We start from the raw sequence: 21,162 nt of genomic DNA on the forward strand, positions 1-21,162 counted from the left end.
GCCTTTACATCAATGTTCTTTTCCTGGCTCTTTCCACAATGTCTTATTCCGTCTCATTTCAAAGTCATTTCCTCAGGGAAAAGAGAACCCCTCTGTTGTTTTCTAAGTAGAACCTCTCAGTTATCTTATTCCATAGCACATTTTTCCTATCCCTTATCACAATCTGTAATAATTATTTTATTTATTCAATGAACAGCTGATTAATTTAGTTATACCTTTATTTGGCAAATATTTATTGAGTACCTACTAAGGGCTAGGCACTATTTTAGGAGCTGAAGTTATAATAGTTAGCAAAATAGATACAAATCTGTACACAATGGGGAGACTTTTCAGAGAATGGTAGGAAAAAATGGACGTAAGTGTAACTCTAAGAGATTTGGCCTGAGTGACTGAGAAGATAGTGCTTCCATTTGTTGAGATGGAGAGAGCAGGTTGGGTGGAAAGGGCAAAAAGAAATTGGGTGAGTTTTTTTTTTGTGGGGGTGGGGGGCAAGTTTGAAATGTCCTTTAGGTAGCCAGGTGGAAATGTATACTAGATAGTAGAACATATGTCTCCAGAGTTCAGGAGAGAGGTCTGTGCTAGAAATATATTTAGAAGTCATTACAACATTAATTATATTGAAAGCCACGACATTAGATGAGTGACCATGGGGAGTGACTGTAGTCAGAGAAGAATTCCTAGAACGCAGTCACCAACAGTTAGAGGTCAAACAGAGGAGGTGACTGTGGGATGGCCAGAAAGGTAGGAAGAAAATATGCCAAATGGGGAGTCCCCGAAGGCAAGTAAAGAAGACATTTCAGGGAGGAGAAGGTGATTGGCTGAGACAAATACTGTTGCAAGACTGAGTACCATGAGGACTGAGACTCGCCATTTGGATTTGGCAATGGGGAGATCACTGGTGACTTTGACAAGAGCAGTTTGGGAAGAGTAGTGGGGAAGCAGATCTTACTAAAGTTCAAGGGAGAATGGGAAAAGAGAAATTGGACAGTGAATATCACTATACTTTAAGAAGTTTTCTTGCTGAGGGAAAATGAGAAATGGGGTAAGAATAGGAGTTACGGTAAAGAGCGAGTTTTGTTTTTTTTTTTAAGATGGGAGAAGTAAAAGTATGTTTGTATGCTTATGGGAATGACTCAGTAGAGAGGGAATAATCTAATGATGCAGGATAAGAGAGGAGAACTGCTAGATCTATGTTCTTGAGTTGGTGAGGGGTGGGATTTAACACACAGGTAGAAGAGCAATGGACAGCTCATCCATGGTAACAGGAGAGAAGGGGGAGCAGGGGGCTGGTGGGAGTTCTCTTCTCATTACTTCAATTTCCAGTGAAATAGGAAGCTGGGTCTTCAGTTGAGAATGAAGATGAGGGAGATGAGGGAGGTGTTAGAGGTTTGAAGAAAGAGGAGAAAGTAGGAAAATACCATCTAGGAGAGAGGGAGAGTGATTGAACTAGAGAAATACAGTGTGAGCTTCAGGCAGTTTTAGGGCCCACACAAGGCTGCTGGTCACTAATGTAAAGGGAGTCTGGTCAGCATGAATATGTGTTTTTCTCTTGCAGTGCATGTTCAGCCTTGAGGGTGCAGGTACACAGTAGATGGAGAGCTTTGGTTGAAACAAAAGAATACAATGAACTGAGGGAGGGGTGAGGAAAATGAAAGTGTACACAAGGGAAGGATGATATGTTTTATATGGAATTTAAACTGGGTAGAAAGGGAAGTGAGGACATGGTGGTGGTGAGGGACAGTAAAAGTGAGTTGAAGGTCCCAGGAGGGTTGAAGGGTTATTTTGAGTCAGGATAGTAAAGGGAGTGAGATAGGAAGTAGGTATTGACAAGAGGATGCTTGCCATTGAAATTAAGCTATTAAGCCCTACGGGAGGAGCAGGGAGGGAGTAACTGAGGTGGAAGGAGGAGTGTAGGTTGAGGAGCCGAGGTGTTGGAAAGATTGTCTTTGTGCATATTGAAATCATCAAGAATTATGACAGATGTAGTTTTGAAATCTTTGTGTGGTTTGGGATAGTATTTATGGGATATAGGGTATGTGTCTGGCACACAGTGAATTCTCAATCAATGCAGTTTAGTCAGTTATTTGTCTAATATTTGTTCAGGGCCCTGGGACTTCTCCCTCAGCGGCTTCCAACTTGTGGAGTGTTGCAGCATTGCATGGGGGATGGGGGTGGGGTTGGGAGACACAGCTGTGGCAGGAGCCTGGGCTCAAAGGTCCCTGCTGCTGGGGTTGCCCCATACACAAGGGTCTGGGCCCCTCTTCTGGCTTCCGGCTGGGCTCCCACCAGAGCTGCATATGTTTGGCTCAGCGGCAGCAGCAGCAGATGGCAAAAAGTGGGTGGGCTGGGGGGTATCTGCAACCGATCCCACAGCCGCCGGATTAATGAGGCCTCATGCCCGCCTTCTTTTCTGCAGCATGCCAGCCAACAGTAGCTTCCTTTGCTGGGGTGGGTTTGTTTGTGGGAAATTTTTTGGCAGTGAAAGCCCAGCACCTGATTGAAAACTTCCTCTCCCCCTCATTTCTCCTTCTCTCCTGGCTTCTATACTGGTTCTAAAGTACTCTGGGGCCTCAAGCTTGTCCCTGGGGTTCCTCCTGGTGTCAGGCTGATGAAACTGAGACCAGGTAGTCCTGCTATTACATTTACTGTTGGGGAAACTGAGACTTGGAGAATTTAATTATTCATTCAGTAGCAGGAAGCTCAGGACTCTATGTACATTTCATGCCCTCTCGTGTCTAGCTACATCCCTGGGTTGGCATAGACCCCATGAGTAAGAATGTGAATGGTTCATATTGGAGGATGAGGCATATATAAGCCTATTTGATGGGCATTGAGGTCATGGGGACAGGGGCATTGCATGGGAATCCAGATTATAATAAGAATAATGGGGACTCCTGGGAAAAAAAAATTGGGTGAGGAGAAAGTCTAGCACTGAGGACCACAGTAGCAAATGGGTTCAGGGCTAAAGAGCACTATTTGTAGGCATAGTGTAAAGCTCTTTTTAGCCTTCTCTGACTGGGCCCTGCCAGCAAATATATATTTTACTGAGTCATTAGGGATCCAAGCAACTCTGTGGTAGAACTGTTCCTTCCTTATCAAAGTGGGATAAAAGAAAGGAAAGGTGGATCTTTGATGACAAGCAAGAGAGAGAGAGCAAGAGGGCGGGTTGGAGAGTTGGGGAGAGAGACAGGAGCTCTAGAGATGTGGAGGTGGGCAAAGATGTTGAGATATTGTAGTCAGTATGATGGCAGGAACTGAGGCCCCAAGGAGCACTGGGGGTCAAAGATAGATCAGTGCTACTGAACGGGTGGCCCAAGAGGAGTCTTAGATGCATGGCAGACTAATGCAGGCAGCAATAAGTTGATGAAAATCTGGAGGCAGGTGGTGATGGAGCTTCTGGCAGTGGAGACACGTGGAGGAACGTTGGAAATCTCAGTGCATAGGCAATGGTCAAGTGGGACAGAGCAATAATCAGACTTAAACCAGAGAGAGAGAGAGTTGTGTAACATTTTGTTACACAGCAGTACACACACGAAAATGTTTGTATGGCCCAGCAGGGTAGAGGGATGGGCTGTTTGGGGCCAGAGACGAATGGCTTGGGGACTCTAACAGCACAGGGCCCCACCTGTCTGATCAGAGGGTTGAAGAAATAAATTAAGCACATTAATAAAGAATGTGTTCATTTGTTGGGAAGCTCTTCAGTAAGGACTGTATTTTTCTCAAATAATAAGATGTTCAGAGGAGATAATCCAGGGGCTATTGCAGCCTAGGGATACCATTGAGGGCATAGGCTTTCCAGGTGTTTCTAGTCTGCCATTCATGGTTTTTGTCTGTTCCTTCATAGTTGCAATGTGGCACATGCAGCTTTATATATCACACCAGCATTCCAAATGGGAAGAAGGGAGAGGGAAAAGAGGGCAATGGCAAAGGGAAAACAGTGTGCCAGTTGAGTTTGCTCCCATTTAAGGAGCTTTCCTAGAAGACTCACAAGGGACTTCTTACTTCTCATTGGCCAGAGCTGTGTGATGTGAAAGATGTTTTGTAGCTAGACATTTTGTTGCCCTAAAAAAATCAGGATTCTGTTAGTAAGGAAGAAGAGAGTTAATAGGAGTAGGCCTGTGACAAGCACTGTGTTGTATTCGGGGAACAGGTAGTAATTTTGCAGAGCTGGACCACAAACTGTGAGGCAGGAAGAGGAAAGGGATGAGGCTGGTTAAGCCGCCAGAGCCTAGATGATTCAGGGTCTTGTAAGACATGCTCAGGAGTCTGGACTGTATCACCTGGGTAATGGGAATTCACTGATGGGATTTAGGTGGGGCAATGATTTGGCCAGATGAGTGTTTTAGATAGATTGTCCTGACGGAGGGGGGTGGGTGGAGTTGCAGAAGGTGAGGAGGAAAGGTCTCGTATAAGGATAGTGTCTGAATCCTTGTACATAGAAGGGATTCAGTTAATAGCCTGTGAATGAGGTGATAAGACTTAAATCAGGATAGTGGCAATAAAGTGGGGAGGAGGGGATGAATTTGAGGAATTTTCAGGAGAATAAAATTGTTAGGGTTTGGTAATTGATTAGATGGTTGAGGGGAGGGGAGGGAGTTTAGGAATACTCCTGGGTTTCCCAAAATTAATTGAGATGTGGAACATAAGAGAAGGAGCAAGTATGGAGTATATAATTTGTTCAGAATCATATGCAAAACTGAACCCAGGAACTGGGTCAGGAACCTAGATCTCCCAGGCCACTGTTCTATTAACCTAATTTACATTCCAAATTGTCTCTTCTGGAGCCCAGCATGACAGTTCACTGATATCTTTGGACCCACTGATTTTTCTCCCCCTCCACCATCCACCAAGTCCATGAGATCCAGGAATGATGATGTTAATATGGTGGTGGTAGCTTGCTTCCTGAGGGCCCAGAGTGGTCAGCGTGTGCTAAGAGGGTAGATACAGTGGCCACCATTAACTCTGTTCCTATTCTCACCGATGCCAGGAGCCAGGGAGGGTCTGGACTGAACATTGGCTTCTCCACACAACTATCCTTTTTCTAACTCCTGTTTTATGCTTGGCTGATGTATTAGTTTTCTATTACTCCTACAAAAACTTACCACAAATGTAGTGGCTTAAACAATGTAAACTTATTTTCTTATAGTTCTGAAGGTCAGAGGTTTAAAGTCAAGGTCTTAGATGGGCTGTGTTCCTTCTGGAGGTTTCAGGAAAAAAAGTCAATTTTCTTACCTTTTTCAGCTTCTAGAGGCCGAATGCATTCCTTTGCTTATGGGTCCTTCTTCGCATTACTACAATCTTCTGGTTCCATTGTTGCTTCTCCTACTACGGACTCTGAATCTTCCCACCTCCCTTTTAAAAGGATTCTTGTGATTACACTGGGGAATCCTGGAAATGGTACCTAACCTGGTCTGAGAGGTAGAGGAAGGAGCTCCAGGGGGGAGGATATTCATGTTGAATTTTGAGGTATGTGTAAGAATTAGACAGATGAATAATAAGAATGATAGCAATAGTAATAGCAAACATTTATATATATATCCACCTGGATAATCCACGATAATCTCCCCTTAAGATCCTTAACTGAATTACATTTGTAAAGTCCCTTTAACCATTTAAGGTAAAGCAATGGTCTGAATGTGTATGTTCCTTCAAAATTAGTAAATTTAAACCTGATCCCTAATGTTGTATTATTAAGAGGTGGGAACTTTGGGAGGTGAGTAGATCATGAGGGGTCCACCCTTCTGACTGGTATTAGTGCCTTTATAAGAGAGGCCTGAGGGAGCTTGGTCACCCCTTCTACCATGTGAGGACACAGTAAGAAGGTGACAACTATGAGACAGACAGCAAATCCTCACCAAACATCAAATCTACTAGTGCTTTGACCTTGGGCTTTCCAGCCTCCAGAAATGTGAGCCCTACATTTCTGTTGTTTGTAAATTATCCATTGTAGGATGTTTTGTTATAGCAGCCCAAATGAGACAGCCAGGTGAGAGGAGGTCCGTGGAGAAACTCTATCCAGCCTGCCCATTTGAGGAGGAGCCTGGGGAAGTTCCCGACATTTGCAGTGGGGAGGAGCCTGGCCCCTCCTCTTCCTGTGTGGGACCTGGGATTCGAATGGCCAGGTGGGAAGTGCTCTAGCAGGGACTCTGGCCTTGTGAGAGTCCCTGTGCCCCCTTTACTTCCACTTCACCCAATAAAACCCTGTCTTACTCACCATGGAAATTGTCTGCAAACCTGAATTTTCATGGCTGTGGGACAAAGAACCCTGTCTTTAGCTGAACTAAGGAAAAGTCCTGCAACACAAATAGATTAAGACAGATAACATATTCACATGCCCTGGGATTAGAATGTGGACATTTTTAGGGGGCCATTATTCAGCCTACCACAGCTGCACACCTTCACTGGCATTCTTTTTGTGGACAATCTTGTACTGATGAATAGGGCACAGTTCTTGCCATTGATGAGCTTATGGTTTAGGGGAGAAGGCATAGAGGTAGACAATAAACTATTCTACAGGGTAAGAGAGGACTTTGGGAACACACAGAGAAATGGTTCATAACTTGGTCTGAGAGGTTGAGGAATGAGCTCCAGGGGAGAGGATATTCATGTTGAATTTTGAGGCATGTGTAAGAATTAGCCAGATTAATATTAAGAATGATAGCTATAGTAATAGCAAACATTTATATAGTTATTACTATCTGCCAGGTAGTGTTTTAAGCACTTAACACATATTAATGCATTTGACCCTCTCAACACTGAATAAGGCCCTTATAAGAGGCCTTATAAGTACTGTTATCAGTCATCTCTATTTTACAGATAAGTGTAATAGTCAAGGTTCTCCAGAGAAAAAGAACCGACAGGAGATGATAGATTGAAAGATATAAATATATAGGTTAGATATAGATATATGAGAGGGGGTTTATTATTTATTATTACTCATCACTATGAGTAAACTGAGGTTGAGAGAAGAGAATCCATTGGCTGAAATGTAGGCACTCCCCATTACTCTTAAGGATCAAAGTCCTTTCTGTGGCTTGCAAGACCCTTGATAATCTGGTCCCTGCTACCACCAGCCCCATTCCCCTCTCCACTGCTGAGTCACTGGGTTCCTCTCAGTCCCTCAGCTGAACATTGCTGCCCTCTACTCTGGCCCTTTGCCCATGCTGTTCCCCTGGCCTGGGATGGGACACACTGTCCTCATCCTTCAGATCTTGGCTCAAATGCCACTGTCTGAGAAAGGGTGTTCCTCCTCCTCAGCCAGGCAGGTGTTGTTGCTCACTGTCAGAACAGCCTGTACTTGACCTTGACAGCACTCACCTCAGCTGTATATAGCTGTCTTTTCGTTCTCTCATTGTTTCCTCAGTAACACATAATAGGTGGCCAATAAATATTTGCTGACCCTATGAAAAATGTAGGGGCAGATGAATGTCTAGGAGTCAGCAGGAGGAAGACCATCAGAGATCATCTCATCCCACACCTTCCTTTAACTTCTGGGAAATTGAGAGGGGCAGTGACTTGCCCAACACTACACAGCAAGTCAGGGGCAGAGCTGAGGATTCTGACTCCTGGTCCTGGATCACTTCCATTGTTCCCAGTGGGATGCTCCTTGCCTCACTCCAGTGCCTACCTGTCCAAGTATGTTCTATCTTTCATGAGACAGCTGATTCCTAAACATGTCTAGGATTCCTTTCATGTTACAGTTCAACCTTACCTCACCCCACAAAGTTAGAATTGACTGCTCTTTTCTCTATGCTCCCCAAATACCCTGCAGCTTTGCTCTTGCCCTTCTATACTCTGCTTACACCTGAGCTTTTCCAGCGCAGGCACCATGCCTGATTCCTCTGTCCCCATGGAGGCTGCATGCAGCAGTACAAATATGGTATGTGAGTATGCTGTGATACAGGAAAGCAGAGGGATGTGGGATTATCAAGGAATCCTTAACCCAGCCAGGGTCAAGAAAGGTTTCCAGGAGGCAGTGAATCCTGAGCTGAACAAGCAGGATTAGCCAGGTGGGTGGTGCATGCATGCTTTGAGAAAAATGTGGGTTTGGGGTGGAGGAAAGGGCATTTTAAGGAGAAGAACCCTAATATTTGTGGAATAAGATGAAAACTAGTTACATAGGGTGAAGTGGAGGCTGGACAACTCAAAACCCTTTTTCTCCCAAGGATTCAAATGAGGAAGTTGAACTGACTTTCAAGGGCTTTCCAGAGCTAAGTAACCAGGCAATGACAAGGCTGATTGTGTGACAAGCAGGGGAGGACTACCCTTTACAAATGGTTTAATTGGATTCATTTCCCATCTTGGCTGAGACTGAACTTTTGACTCTTTCTTATTCCTACAGCCAAGAGGAGTAGGGCTTGGAGATATTTGCCCTTTACCAGATATTTATGAACGAAGGGCCCTCACTTCCTTGCTCAAAAGCCTTCTGGTACTCTGCTTTCCTAAAGATGTTTCCTGCCTCAGCCTGCATGACCAACCCTTTTCCTCTTATTCCTGTGCTCTCCCTTTCCACTGCTGCCCACCTAAGCTCCTTAGTGTTGCCTCCACTCCTTTACCCTGAGGGGAAGTCTCTGTGACTCTTCCATGATGCTCCCAGCGGTCTAATTCTCAGGGGTGAATGAGATGGAGTGGCTGAGTCACTGTAATGGCCAGACACCAGAGGAGGGACCAATAGGGCCTCTAGTTGCTGAGGGCAATCAGAGCTTTTGCTGCCAAGTGGCTGGAGTTACTGTATTTCAAAAGCAGCTTAAGTTCCATGAGGCCAAGTGAGATTCCCAGCAACTTATTCCCACGTGTATTCCTACTATTTCTTCCCTCCCTCACTTGAAGTGACCAAACAGGATTTCTTGGTTCTTTACATTCAGGGGCATCCACTAAACCCACCTCTCCCTGCCAAAGGGCCTGGCCCAAGTTTTCTTCTTCTGGGAACTCTTTCTGGCTATTGTTTAATTCCTGCTACTCTTCATTCAGTGCCAGGAACTTGGCATATTTTACTTCTAATCCTCCCTTCTCTGATCAGGAATTTCAGAGACATTAAATTTTTGTCCCAGGGACCCAAACCCAGAACTTTTTCACTAAAGCTAGTCCTCTTTCCATCAGGGCAAACTCTCCTTCCTTCCTGGATCCCAGAATACTCCTTGCATTCCCCACAGATTTTCACAATCTGAAATTCTCCCTCCAACACAAAAGTTACCTGTGCTACATCTCTGTGGCCAGATCATTGCTCCACAGGTCTTGTCTTTGTAATAGAACTCTAAATTTCCTTTCCTGCTTTTTTGGTTTTCTGTCATAACCCACTGCACAATTTCATGCACAAAACAGGTATACCAAAAAAAAAAAAAAAAAAAAAAAAAAAAAAGAAACTAGCCATGTTTATTTGTTGCCGTGCCCCTAGCTCAGTATCTGGCATATGGCAGGTGTTCAGAGTAAGGATTCTAGTGTAGACAAGGCTTAGGCTGATTCCCCTCAACCCCTACCCTGCCATACCTCACACCTAGGCAGATGATCAACAAACGGTGTCACATTGAAAGCCAGCAATATGGTTTAGTAGAAAGACATTGGATTGGAACCGGATGACTTTTGTGCAAATTCCCACTCTGCAACATGCTGTGTAACCTTAGGCAAGGTATTTAACTTCTCTGTTTTTGTTAGATATAAAATGAGGATTACTTTATGTGCTTCCCAGGATTGTTCTGAGGATTCAGAGGCAATACAGATAGTGAAAGGAGTGGCCACTATGGTGCTCTTGGTCCACACAATGGACCCATCTGTGTATCATAGTGGGAACTATCACTTGGGGAGACCCATGGGGCCAGCTCTGATGGTCCTCAAGTTGGCTTGTTAACATTCTTACCTGTCTGTCCTATCCTCAACTCCTTTCTACCTCAATGATTTGTGGTGGTTAAAATAGACCTATTAACAAACTAATTTCATTTTTAAATACTGCTGAGCAACAGTGCTTAAAAACTATCACTTTTAGTTATTCTTTGTTAATTTGCTTGTAAACCATTGTTATTTGATCTGTTTTTCCATTAAAGATTTGGGGAGAGGGTTAGACTCAGGCACAGTACATGAATGTAATTTCCTTTATTTCCTAAATAATAGGACTCATCTCACCTTTAGTTGAAGTGCGGACCACTTGGTAATTATTTTGGCTCTAATTCTAGCATAATGGACTTGGAGCCACGGTGTGTAACTGGGGATCTTGGGGATCAGACAGACCTGGGTTTGAATTCTGGCTTTGCCACCTACTTACACACCTTCACAAAATACCTAATCTCTCTGAGTTTCTTTCTGTTCAATGTAAAAGGGGGATGATATCCCTCACTAACACTATATACATATAGAGTGCCTGCCATAGGAAAAACTTAATAAATGCCAGTGGTCTTTCTAGAAACAATTTCTTAAACCTTAGGGACTTCGCTGAAAATTGTTTGAAATAATTACATGGCATACTGGAATGTCATGTGAGTCCACTTTGCATTTGAACCACTAGTAGATTAAGCTGAACTCGCATAGAAAAGCCTTCTGGGAATTAACCTGGGGTTGGGTGATTTTAAACCAGTTTTCATTCTGCTGCAGAAACAAAAAGGATGAGACGGGAGAAACACTATTCCTTTAATTGAAGGAACACTTTTATGTTCTCAGGTCTATTTTAATCTTAAGTGCTTATTATGTATCATTCTCTCCTGTTAACAGACACTTCTGTAAGTGATCTGCACAGAGAGAAATATGATTCTCACATAAATACTGTACCATGAGAAATTATCTTATTACCTAATATGCCAAAAAGCTAATAAGATAAGGGAATGGTACGAGTCATTTTTGGACAATATTAAAACTTGATTTCAGCTCATGGAAATAAAATGTAATTTCCTTTTATTATTCTCTTCTTCAGGTAGAACAAAGGCAGTCAAGGGTGCAAGGATATTAGAAGCTATGTTCTGTGAGCTTTCATGAAGGCTGTGGAAGGATCCAGGCAGGATGGCCTCAAATTAAGATTTTAATGACTCTTTGGTTTAGAAAACACACTCTTGCTGTTAACGCTATCTTATCAGGTATCATTTTTGAATTCACAGATGAAAGTTAAAAAATTCATAATTATACAAATACTTGCCTTGTGTGTTTGCCTGTGTGTGTCTGTTAAGGAACAAATGCATAGTGCCTACAGGAAGTAAGGGCAAAATAATTTCAAGGACTGGGAGTTTCCGGAATTACCTATGGCAAAGGCAATTGTGTGCTGCATTTTGACAAGGTTAAAAGCATCTACACCCAAATACTGACTCAAGGAGAGTATGGGCGCCACAAGACCTTGTGAGTTTCAAACGTACATTTAAATGTTATTCTTTGGGGGTTAAAATATTTTATTTACAAATGAACAAAGGTTGATTGATCTTGATAAACAGGACCCCAGCTGATAAAAATTTCTGGCAGTAACCATCATTTGGTCAGTGTTTGATCTTCGGTAATAGAAGTAAGTAAAGTTTTGATGATGATGGTGATGATGTGGGGTGGTTTTAGACACAAACACATTTTTTTCACTCCTCCTATCACGTTGACAAAAATAACACTAAGTAAATGCCGTCAGCTTTCTATGACATGCAATTTTTCAACCAAGCAAAATACAATGTACCTAGGACCTCAGAGAAATGTAATAATCTCAGTATTCTTGTGATTTGTTAGATGTTTTCTACAAACACCTACAGAAACTATATATGTTTGCCTGGAGATTTAAGGTAACAGGCTTATATTTGCAACAAGATGAATTTTTTATTAGAGGTTAGGCAGACACATTGTGCTGATGCTAGAAAGTGTTTCTGAGAGAGTATATGCAGAATGTCTTCTATGGACATTGTCAAGACCTATTTAAATACCTACGTCTATTTGTAAAACTTTCTGCATAGATCTGTAGGAGGAGGCTAGTGAATGAACTATATGAACTGGGAAGATTCTACTAACTTTGGATATTCCAAAATAATGCAGCCATCCATTTAAAGTACACTAAAATGACACCTTTAAGGAGCAGGGGTGGTGATGATTGGCAACTATCATAGGTTTGGCAGCAACATTTTTAGACCTACAAACACGATTGTAAAGCGGTGTTATCCCTGTGGGAAACTGTTCTTTTGAATGTCCATTTTTTTTTTCTCCAGAAAAGAAACGTAGGGACTTGTCTTTAAGATAAAACTATAATAAGAACCTTTAAGTTCAACTATATGAGGTTTAGCCTGACTTAGAAGTTTAATATTTAGCTTGGTTAATTAAATCTCATTCTTTGCCCTGAATTTAATTATTCCAACCAATGTGGTAACTTAATATAATAATAAAAAAGAGGTTAATTAGAAATAGAAGAGAATCTGACTATTTGTTCATCTGGCTCAGTGGGGGCATTTCATGAAGTGTCAGTTTATGGATGGCAATGTTTTATAGAGTATAAATTTTCAGTTAGTGAGGAAATGAAAATGAAAGACAGTAGATCATCAGTGAGTGATTGTATCAGGAAATCACTAAAAAGCTAATCTGTAAAGTTCAGGGCATATTTTAATGTGACTTCATGATAATGTAGGCAGTATTTTTCTCCCTAGGTTGAGCTTAAATCATGTTCTTTAGACATATTATGAGTAATTCCTTGTTTTGAGTTTCTATTCAAAGGTAAGAAAGCCAAATATTTCCTACTTTTAAACAGAAATGAGTGCTAAAATAAAAAGGTGACCTTTCTTGCTTAGCTGTCACTTTCAATACAAATGGTCTGCTTTCTTAATATTTCTTAATGCTCAAGTTCTGCAACCTTAATGCTGAGGTGCTGTGCAGTGGAATCAGACTTGGATTCAAATCCCAGCTGGAAACTTGCTCGTGGTGTCAAGTTACTATTCTTATTGAGTCTCAGTCTTGTCATCTGTGAAATGAGGATAAGGTTGTCTACACTCCTCGGGTTGCTGAGGATAAAGTGAGAGAATGTAGAGGATACCATACAGCCTGCCCGTTACATAATAGGTGCTCTGCAAATGGTGGCTCCCTGTCCTCTGAACAAGTCACAAGCCTTCTTATAAATGAATAACAGGTGCTAATGTATCATAACACCAAAGGTAAGGCCAAGTGTTCTGGCTTATGAACCAGGGCAGTGCTCCTTAAACTTGAAAGTACCAGTGATTCATTCACCTGGGGATCTGGTTAAATGCAGATTCTACATTTCTAACAAGCTCCCAGATGATGCTGATACTGCTGGTTGGGGACCACCACACTTTTAATAGCATGGAACCAGAACAGTGACTTCTGAATATCGAGCTGACTTTAAGAGACTGGGCTAAGCTGTAAAATAGAATTTTACTCTGCCTTTTCTTTTCCCTGGTTTAATGATAAAAATATTGGGGAAATCTGAAGATGGTACAGAAAAAAAGTTTAAATAAACACATTTAAAAATTTGGGAAGTCAAATCCATTCTACACACTTTCATTTATTGTCTGGACAGATAAAGTACAAATAATTCAAACACAACAAGATTATGAAAAAAAAACATTTACAATACTTTCCCTTGGAAATCATCTAAACTAGCAAGATTAACATGAAGTCATTCATTAATAACTAAAGTATACAACTGCCTGGTCCTAAGATTTTTTTTCCTTTTTTTTTCCCCCAAGATTGAACACATTATAGAGAAGATTTTGGCATGCCTTTCCCACTAATGCTTAGCAAATGCATCAAAACTTTGCCAGCAAACTGCGTTCATTCATAGCAGGTGACGTAAAAAGTTTTCCCTGAATGTTGAACGAGTGTTCTCTGAACTGAAATCTGGTGTTATATCCAAAACCGAAAAGAGGAAAAAAAAACAGAAAAAAAATTTAAAGGAGGAGTCTATGATGCAGCCTTGGTATTCGTTATCTGTCTACCACTACGACGACTACTACAAAGTTTGCCTTTTCAGTGTGAAAACAACAGTCCTGTCTACATGCACTTAGTGGGTTCAGCATGGGAAAAAATGCACAAAATAAGCACAAGTTATAAATAACCATAACGTTTTATTACCATTAAGACTAAACTTGTATTGAAAAGATTTTATATAACAAGACAAGAAAAGCAATAGCAAACTTAACTATCAACTAGATTATGCATAGCGAGTAACTGTTTCTATTACCCAGGGAAGAGCATGAACCCTTGTATTTTTTTGTTTTGTTTTCGCTTTAAATATATAACCGTACAAAGCACAAACATACTAAAATGATCAGTGCACTGGACGTGGGAGAGTGCTCCCTCAGTCATTTTGTTCCCTTAGCTCTGTTTTGTTTTCCCCAATCTGAGTTACATTAAAATAAAGACTCAGTTGTTTTTATTTTTCTACTGTGCAGTAAGAAAAAATATTCACAACAAACATGACAATATATCAAACAATAGTTCTACACAAGTTACCTTGATACCTCTTTAACTGTCACTTAAATATCATAAGAAAACATTTTAAGACATATACAAACAAAACTAGCCAAGTGTTACAACTTATAATAAATTAACCCAAAGAAAAAATAACTTTATATATATATATATTTATATTGTATATACACATACACACACAACAGAATGACACAATAATATGCTTCTTCCCATAGTTTAAGTAAACAAATAAGTAGTCTAGCCAATCTAGCTATATTTGATCTCGGCCATAGGCATCATCACATCGGCGATTAAATAAATAAGTGTTTCAAGCAACATAAACAGTGTTTCAAATGTACCAACACAGCCCAATTCTATCAGCATGGGCTACAAAGTGAATTTGAAAATTTCTTAATGAATTTAAAGCAAATGTATCTTTTGTTTTCCTCTCCTAAACACATTACATTTAACTATGATACTAAGATATGTAAATAATTTTGTAGCACCTACTGCTCAAACTAAGGAAGTTTTAGATCAAAAGCAAAATTAATCTTTTTAATTTTTGTTCTGCTGACATCCCATACTGATGACTTAAAGAAAAACTGTCTTTCAACTCATCTCCTTGCTTTTGGGTTTTGACTGTGGGGAACTGTGGTACCCTGGGTAGAACGAACACTCCTTTCCCCTAGTAATTAATAATTGTTTTTTAATTATTATTACATGCTATGAAAAGATATGAAGATCATCTGTTTATAGCCCATCCTTCAAAAAACAGTCTACGAATCCAGTTTAAAACACACATCTTGATCTCTAAAAAGTTACCAGTGCAGTATGAACGCGACAAAGTTGTCAATTTCCCCTAAATTAGCCAGTCAAAATATTTTTTTCTCAAATCCAGATTCTCTTGTAAAAATTCTTTATATTTTATAAAAATAGATTTTTCTTGAAACCCATTTTCAGCAAAGAGACCACCTCTTTGGCAACAATGTTAATGTTATTAAATTGTTAATGTCATCAGGTATCCCCCTTGCCCCCATCCCCTAACAGAAGACTGTTTTAGTTCACATGATATAAAAGAAAAAAGGAAAAATAAAAAAATTTGCAAAAGTTTTTTTTTTATTTTTGCAATTTTTATTATTCCTCTTTAATTTGTGTGGGGGTTTTTACCAATCTGATTGGATCGACATTTTGACAAAAAAGAAAAATCTTTTTTTCCTTTCTTTGAATCCCATTACTTTGTAAAAATTGTTTTATTTTTATTATTTTTTTTGTTTTTTGTTTTTCTTCTTCAAATGAGCGAATGGTCATCTTAAAAAGATCCACCTTCAAGGAAGGTAGTAAAGTTAGCTGGCTGGGTAAAAATCCCTGCACATCGCTATCTATGTATATTATATTCAACAACGACAGCTATGAAAGAACATTCAATGCATCAAAGGTATTTTTTTTGTTTTTTTTTTCTTTTTTTCTAAGCATTATAAAATCCTTTCCTGGTACACCTCAGGATAATCCAATGTTTTAATACTTAGGCAACACTGGCTTATAAAGTCCATGGTTGAATATAAGCCTTGAAAAGTTTGCTTCTCTCTCTTTTGTGTATGTGTGTGTGTGCGCGCGTGTGTTTTGTTCGTATATATTTCTATATATATTTTAGTAAGTAAGAATGGGAAATTCAGGACTTGTGGGCTTTGTTGGTTTTAAAGGAAACTTGCAACACTCTGTCTCCCAGGCGGTACCCGTTGAGGCTGGCGATGGCCATGGCCGCCTCATCATAGTTGGTCATGGTGACAAAGCCGAATCCCTTGCACTTGTTGGTGTTGAAGTCACGGATCACCTTGACGTTGTTCACTGCTCCAAAGGGGCCAAAGAGCTGCCAGAGGACACTCTCATCGGAATCGGGGGACAGGTTGTAGACAAAGATGCACCACCCAGTTCCTGTGTGACCAGGGATGTTCATTCCCACAAGGCTTGTCATTCCATCAATGGTAATTGGGGAGAACCTGGGGGGACAAGCAGAAGGGGGGACTGGTCCAGACATCAGTCTGACCAAGGATAACACACAGATGCACAGACACAGACACGGGGCAGAGGGCTGAGTGAGTGTTTACAGGAGAGTCTTCAGGGTTCAAAAACCAAAATGTAAAAACTAATGTCTATGTCATTTCCTCTGATGGGAATGGCTTGACTGGCTAGGGCATATTCATGCTGAGAGAAAGACCTAGGTCAATTTCTAAAAACCATAAGGGACTCCCAGGGATCCCAGAGCAAGGCTCTGTAACAGTTCTATCACAGTATATGCTCATAGCGCACCCCAACCTGACTCCACCCCACCCCGACTCCACCCCACCCCAACAATAGACAATGTGCTCTTGGAGGAAAGGGTCTATTTCATTCATTCTGTGGCTCTATTTGTTTATTCAGTGGAGCACATATGGGAATCTCACAGATATAGTGACACATAGAAAATGCTCAATAAATATTTATTGGTTGAATAAGTGACTCACTTTGGCCAGTGCTTGGGAAATTTCATTGTTTTTTTTTTTAAAGGCAGATTAGGAGATGGCCCTAAAGTGCTTAAGTCTACCATTTTTGCACTCCCTTGACCTACGGTTGTCAAATGTTTCTTGGTGAGGATGGAGATACGTGACAATGAACAGGCCTTTCTTGCTATTAAACAGATGGGTGGTTCGTGTTTCATTTAGCATTTATTCAAAAGGGTTTCCCCCACAAACTCAAGCAATAATAATAAAGATGTATTACTCCTTTATGCTATGTTATCTGGAATTTATTCCTAAGTATCACTGAAGCAAGACTGCAAGTGGTTTGTGCATTTATATATCTTGAATCGCTGTACATTAGAAAAGCATAGAATTGTTATTTGCCCTATTACAACTGCCTTTGTATTAGGCTTAGAAATCTTCTCAGGTTTTGTGTAATCCTGAAAAGAAAAAATGACCCTTTAAATTCTATTCACTGTCTGATGAAATAAATCCTTCTGTGATTTGTGATGGATGTACCAGATGAAACAATTAGGTTACCAGTGCCTATAGCAGAACAATATTTGTTAATGTTTTGTTTCATATCAAACTTACATAGGGATTTTTTTCTTTTTTTTCTTTCTTTCTTTCTTTTTTTTTTTGAGATGGAGTCTCACTCTGTCACCCAGGCTGGAGTGCAGTGGCGTTATCTTGGCTCATTGTAACCTCTGCCTCCCGGGTTCAAGTGATTCTCCTGCCTCAGCCTCCTGAGTAGCTGAGACTACAGGCATGCACCACCATGCCTGACTAATTTTTTTGTATTTTTAGTAGAGACGGGGTTTTGCCATGTTGGCCAGGCTGGTCTTGAACTTCTGACCTCAGGTGATCCACCCACCTTGGCCTCCCAAAATGCTGGGATTACAGGCATGAGCTTATATAGGGATTTTTGATGCTATACACTGAATAGTTTCTTGCTTTTCATTTGGCCAGGGTTTTACTAGGGGAGATAGGAAAAGGAGAGAAAGCAAAAACTAGGGAAGAGCATGGTGTAAAGTGTGAGCTACAACTGTTTTAAAAAATAAGCAAATATTCTTGGAGATTTGAAAGTCCTATTAAAAAATAGTTCTGTATCTAACTAGAATTTGGATAATCAAATGGCTACTGAATATATGCTAAATATAACAACTTAATAGACAATATTTTTGCTATTATTCACTAAGTCAATCTTCCCTCTTGTTTAAAAACAATTAACAAGAAAAAGCCAAAAAATATCATGGTGTAGATCCTTAGACGTGCAAATCCATGTCTATTTGTAACTTGTATCATTTCTGAAGATTGTCTTTTTAATCTTCTCTCCTCCAACCAGGTGAGTTGACCCTGGTGAACTGACCTCTTTCTGTTTATAGGTAGAAAACAGCTAAGTATTTATTATAAGTCAAAGGTCAGGGCCAGCAAAGAGATTGCAAGTACAGCCTCTATCCTAGTTGGTGACAGTTAATTGCAGCATTTTGGTAGGAAGCATTCTAAATCCAAATCTGGGTTCAATAGGAAAAGAGAATGCTATTATCAGCTAGTGATGTTTACTCTGGGTGGGGCAGTGGAGGAGGTGGTGGCAGGCCTACCACAGCTGTGTCTTCCCCTATCTTATCTATGTTATAAGCATTTCTCTTTTCACAACATTTAGCACTACCTCACTAACATCAGAGAGGAGCAAAGGAATGAGATAGAGCTAAGAAAGATGTAAAATCCCTGGGAACAGGCAAACAGTGTGCTGGAAATGTGGAGATAATTCATAGTTATCCTCATTGATGCTGGGATTGAGATTTGAGAAGCCGGTCCTCTGATAGTGAAGTCTGCAGTCAGGTTACTTCCTCTACTGTGCACCAGTTCCCAGAGTCAGGGTACTTACCATGCATGGCCAGTGAAAGAACTGGGAGTGTGATGTGGACTATTAAAGACTACATCTCTTTCCCTTGACTGTAGGAAGGGGAATTAAAGTGTGCAGCTCTACTGAGCAAGATGATGAAGACACTATGTCCCTAGCAGTGCAGTGGAGCTTATCAGAAGCACATATGGGAATCTCATGGACACAGTGACATCACACACCCAACTTTCCAAGATTCAGATTTCATACTGGAAAACTTTGAATCTGCATTCAGAGAGCCCCAAAAGCCTTGACTCTGGGCCCCCAACCCCACAAAAAGCCTTTCAGTGAAAGGAACAGCAAGTTTAAAACACACATAACATATAACCAAGGGAGGATTTATAAGAACTGTTAAAACCTGTAACAAAAGAAACCCCTGGTTGAGGTGCACACAGATACACTTCATTCTCAGGATGTGCTCTGAAATGCACACTGAAGTGGGGGCAGGAGTTAGAAAGTCATCCACGTGTTTTTTTTTTCCTTTGGCCAGAGCTGGTAGTCGAAAATCTAATTTTTCTACTGAAAAATCATAAGATTGTCAACCACAATTAGCAAAATGTTCTAATTCTGATTTGCTGGAATCTGCCCTCTTAACTGAATCTTGGCATTGCTAATGCAAAACAGTTTGCTCTGCAAGTTTGCAAAACCAGCCAGCAAAGAGTCGGAGCCTTTCCCCTTAGGGGAGCCATTCAAAGGACCAGATTATTAAGGGCTTGGTAGCTGTGGCACCTGAACCATAGGAGAAGCCCACCTGCAAATAAAAGAAAAAGTGAAACACACAAATACATTTTGTGTGCCCTAAAAGAAACAAAATCAACTGAGGTCCGAAATTAAAATTAAGAATTTGACATGCTGGTGGAAGAAAAAGGAAGAATTTTTTTTTAAAAGTAAAGTTAGTGAATTAAAAAAAAAAAAAAAATTCTAGCCCCAGTCTGTGCCAACATGGACATCTGGCAATCTGTGGAGTTTTAATTACCTCTTTACGCCATAGGCCATATTAAGCAAATTGTCCAGCCTGCAAAGAGAAGGAGGGTCTCTGGGTTAATGCCTCACAGATGGCAAGATCGCTCAATGGAACTATTAATAAGAATGCTCCATTTTCAAAGAAGAAAAGCTCAACAACTTTCCCCACTGCTTAGGAGTCTATCCACCGGTAGTTTCCCCCTTTTCTGTCTCTAACTGCAAGTAATTCATGTTCAGGTCAATGCTAGAGTTTAAAGCAAGTGTCTAATGAGTCTCCCTTTCTTTCAAGGTCTGAATTAATACCATTCCCCCCACCTCTCAGAACATTTGTGTGCATTTTGTTTTATATTGTAGTGAAATTGTTCAAAGCGGGGACTTCTTAAATTGTTCACCTTTTTACTATAATTAAACTTGTAAATAAAGGTCTCTGTTCCAGATTAACAATACACAGGCACACAATATGTATCAGAACAGATCTTTTCTGTTAGCCTTGCTATATTAACTAAATCATCTTACTACACACATTTTTGGGAGGCAGGGGGAGTTTGCAGGTTAAGATTTTTAAAAAGTGGCTTACTGTTTACTGCCTGATAGCACCTCCCAGCAAACTGCCATTACGCTATAATCTTCCTCACATTCACTACCTTACTTGGGGACAAGCTATTCACACCATAGGGCAGTAGTAACGATAGTTTCCACCATTAGAAGTCTGCTGGAGAGGCTTTTTACATAAATACTGCATGTGCTCTCAAGCAAAATAAAAATTAGATGACTTGGACTCTTCATGAAATCATTAACCATTTCAAATTCACAGGGCATAGGAGGACACGAAAGAGGATGATTTTTCTCCTCATGTAGCCAGATGGAGCATACTATCCTAGATAGAAGGACCTACTATTTCCCATGTGAAGTTTCTCAAAGAGAAAAACATTTTCACCAAAGGGAAGCTGGGCTGTGGTGTGGAATAAAGTAATTGTTTAGAATTTATCATGGGTAAGTCAAACATATTTTTATCTCTTGTATAATAGAGACCAGTCAAGGTCATACTGCCTTCATGGAGAGAAACCTGTCTTTTAGAAAAGTCCCAGGAGAAGGGCAATGCCCCCCTGCCCCAGGAGCTTCCTGGAGGTTGGTTACTTGAAGGAAACACTAATCAGGCTTGGACAGGATCTTCCTCCCTATCTTCCCAGAATCTACTGACTTAACATAATAAGGTTAACACCAAAGGCAGTTCCCCCTCCCCTGAACTCAACAGAGTTACCTGCCGAGGGAAAAGAAGATAGGAAAAACAACTCCCTCTGGCAAGGATCTGCCTTATGGTCTATTTTTTGAATTTATTAAAAGCCACTGTCCAGCCTTAAGTCTAATCTGCTGAATGTGGTCACTGATCTGTGATTAACTCTTGCTGAAACTGAACCTTCATGTTTGGTTAAATACAGA

The 21,162-nt window shown here is 40.6% G+C and overlaps 1 protein-coding gene across 16 annotated transcripts in view; it reads right to left on the reverse strand.

The window, feature by feature from the left end:
• Positions 1–13,433: 13,433 nt before the first annotated feature.
• Positions 13,434–21,162, reverse strand: part of ELAVL4 (ELAV like RNA binding protein 4) — a 155,641-nt gene continuing 147,912 nt past the window's right edge. For 7 of the 16 annotated variants that reach the window (XM_019018161.3, XM_019018184.3, XM_055348296.2 and 4 more), the window contains exons 6-7: positions 19,736–19,774; positions 13,434–16,400 (exon numbers count right to left, since the gene is read on the reverse strand). In XM_019018161.3, coding sequence (XP_018873706.1) covers positions 16,031–16,400; positions 19,736–19,774 — 409 coding nt within the window. In that variant the 3' untranslated portion in view covers positions 13,434–16,030. The remainder of the gene's footprint in view (positions 16,401–19,735; positions 19,775–21,162) is intronic. The other 9 variants (XM_004025766.5, XM_055348299.2, XM_004025765.5 and 6 more) reach the window with 2 other exon arrangements.

Source organism: Gorilla gorilla, chromosome 1 (assembly GCF_029281585.2).
Source record: "Gorilla gorilla gorilla isolate KB3781 chromosome 1, NHGRI_mGorGor1-v2.1_pri, whole genome shotgun sequence".
Taxonomy (NCBI): domain Eukaryota; kingdom Metazoa; phylum Chordata; class Mammalia; order Primates; family Hominidae; genus Gorilla; species Gorilla gorilla.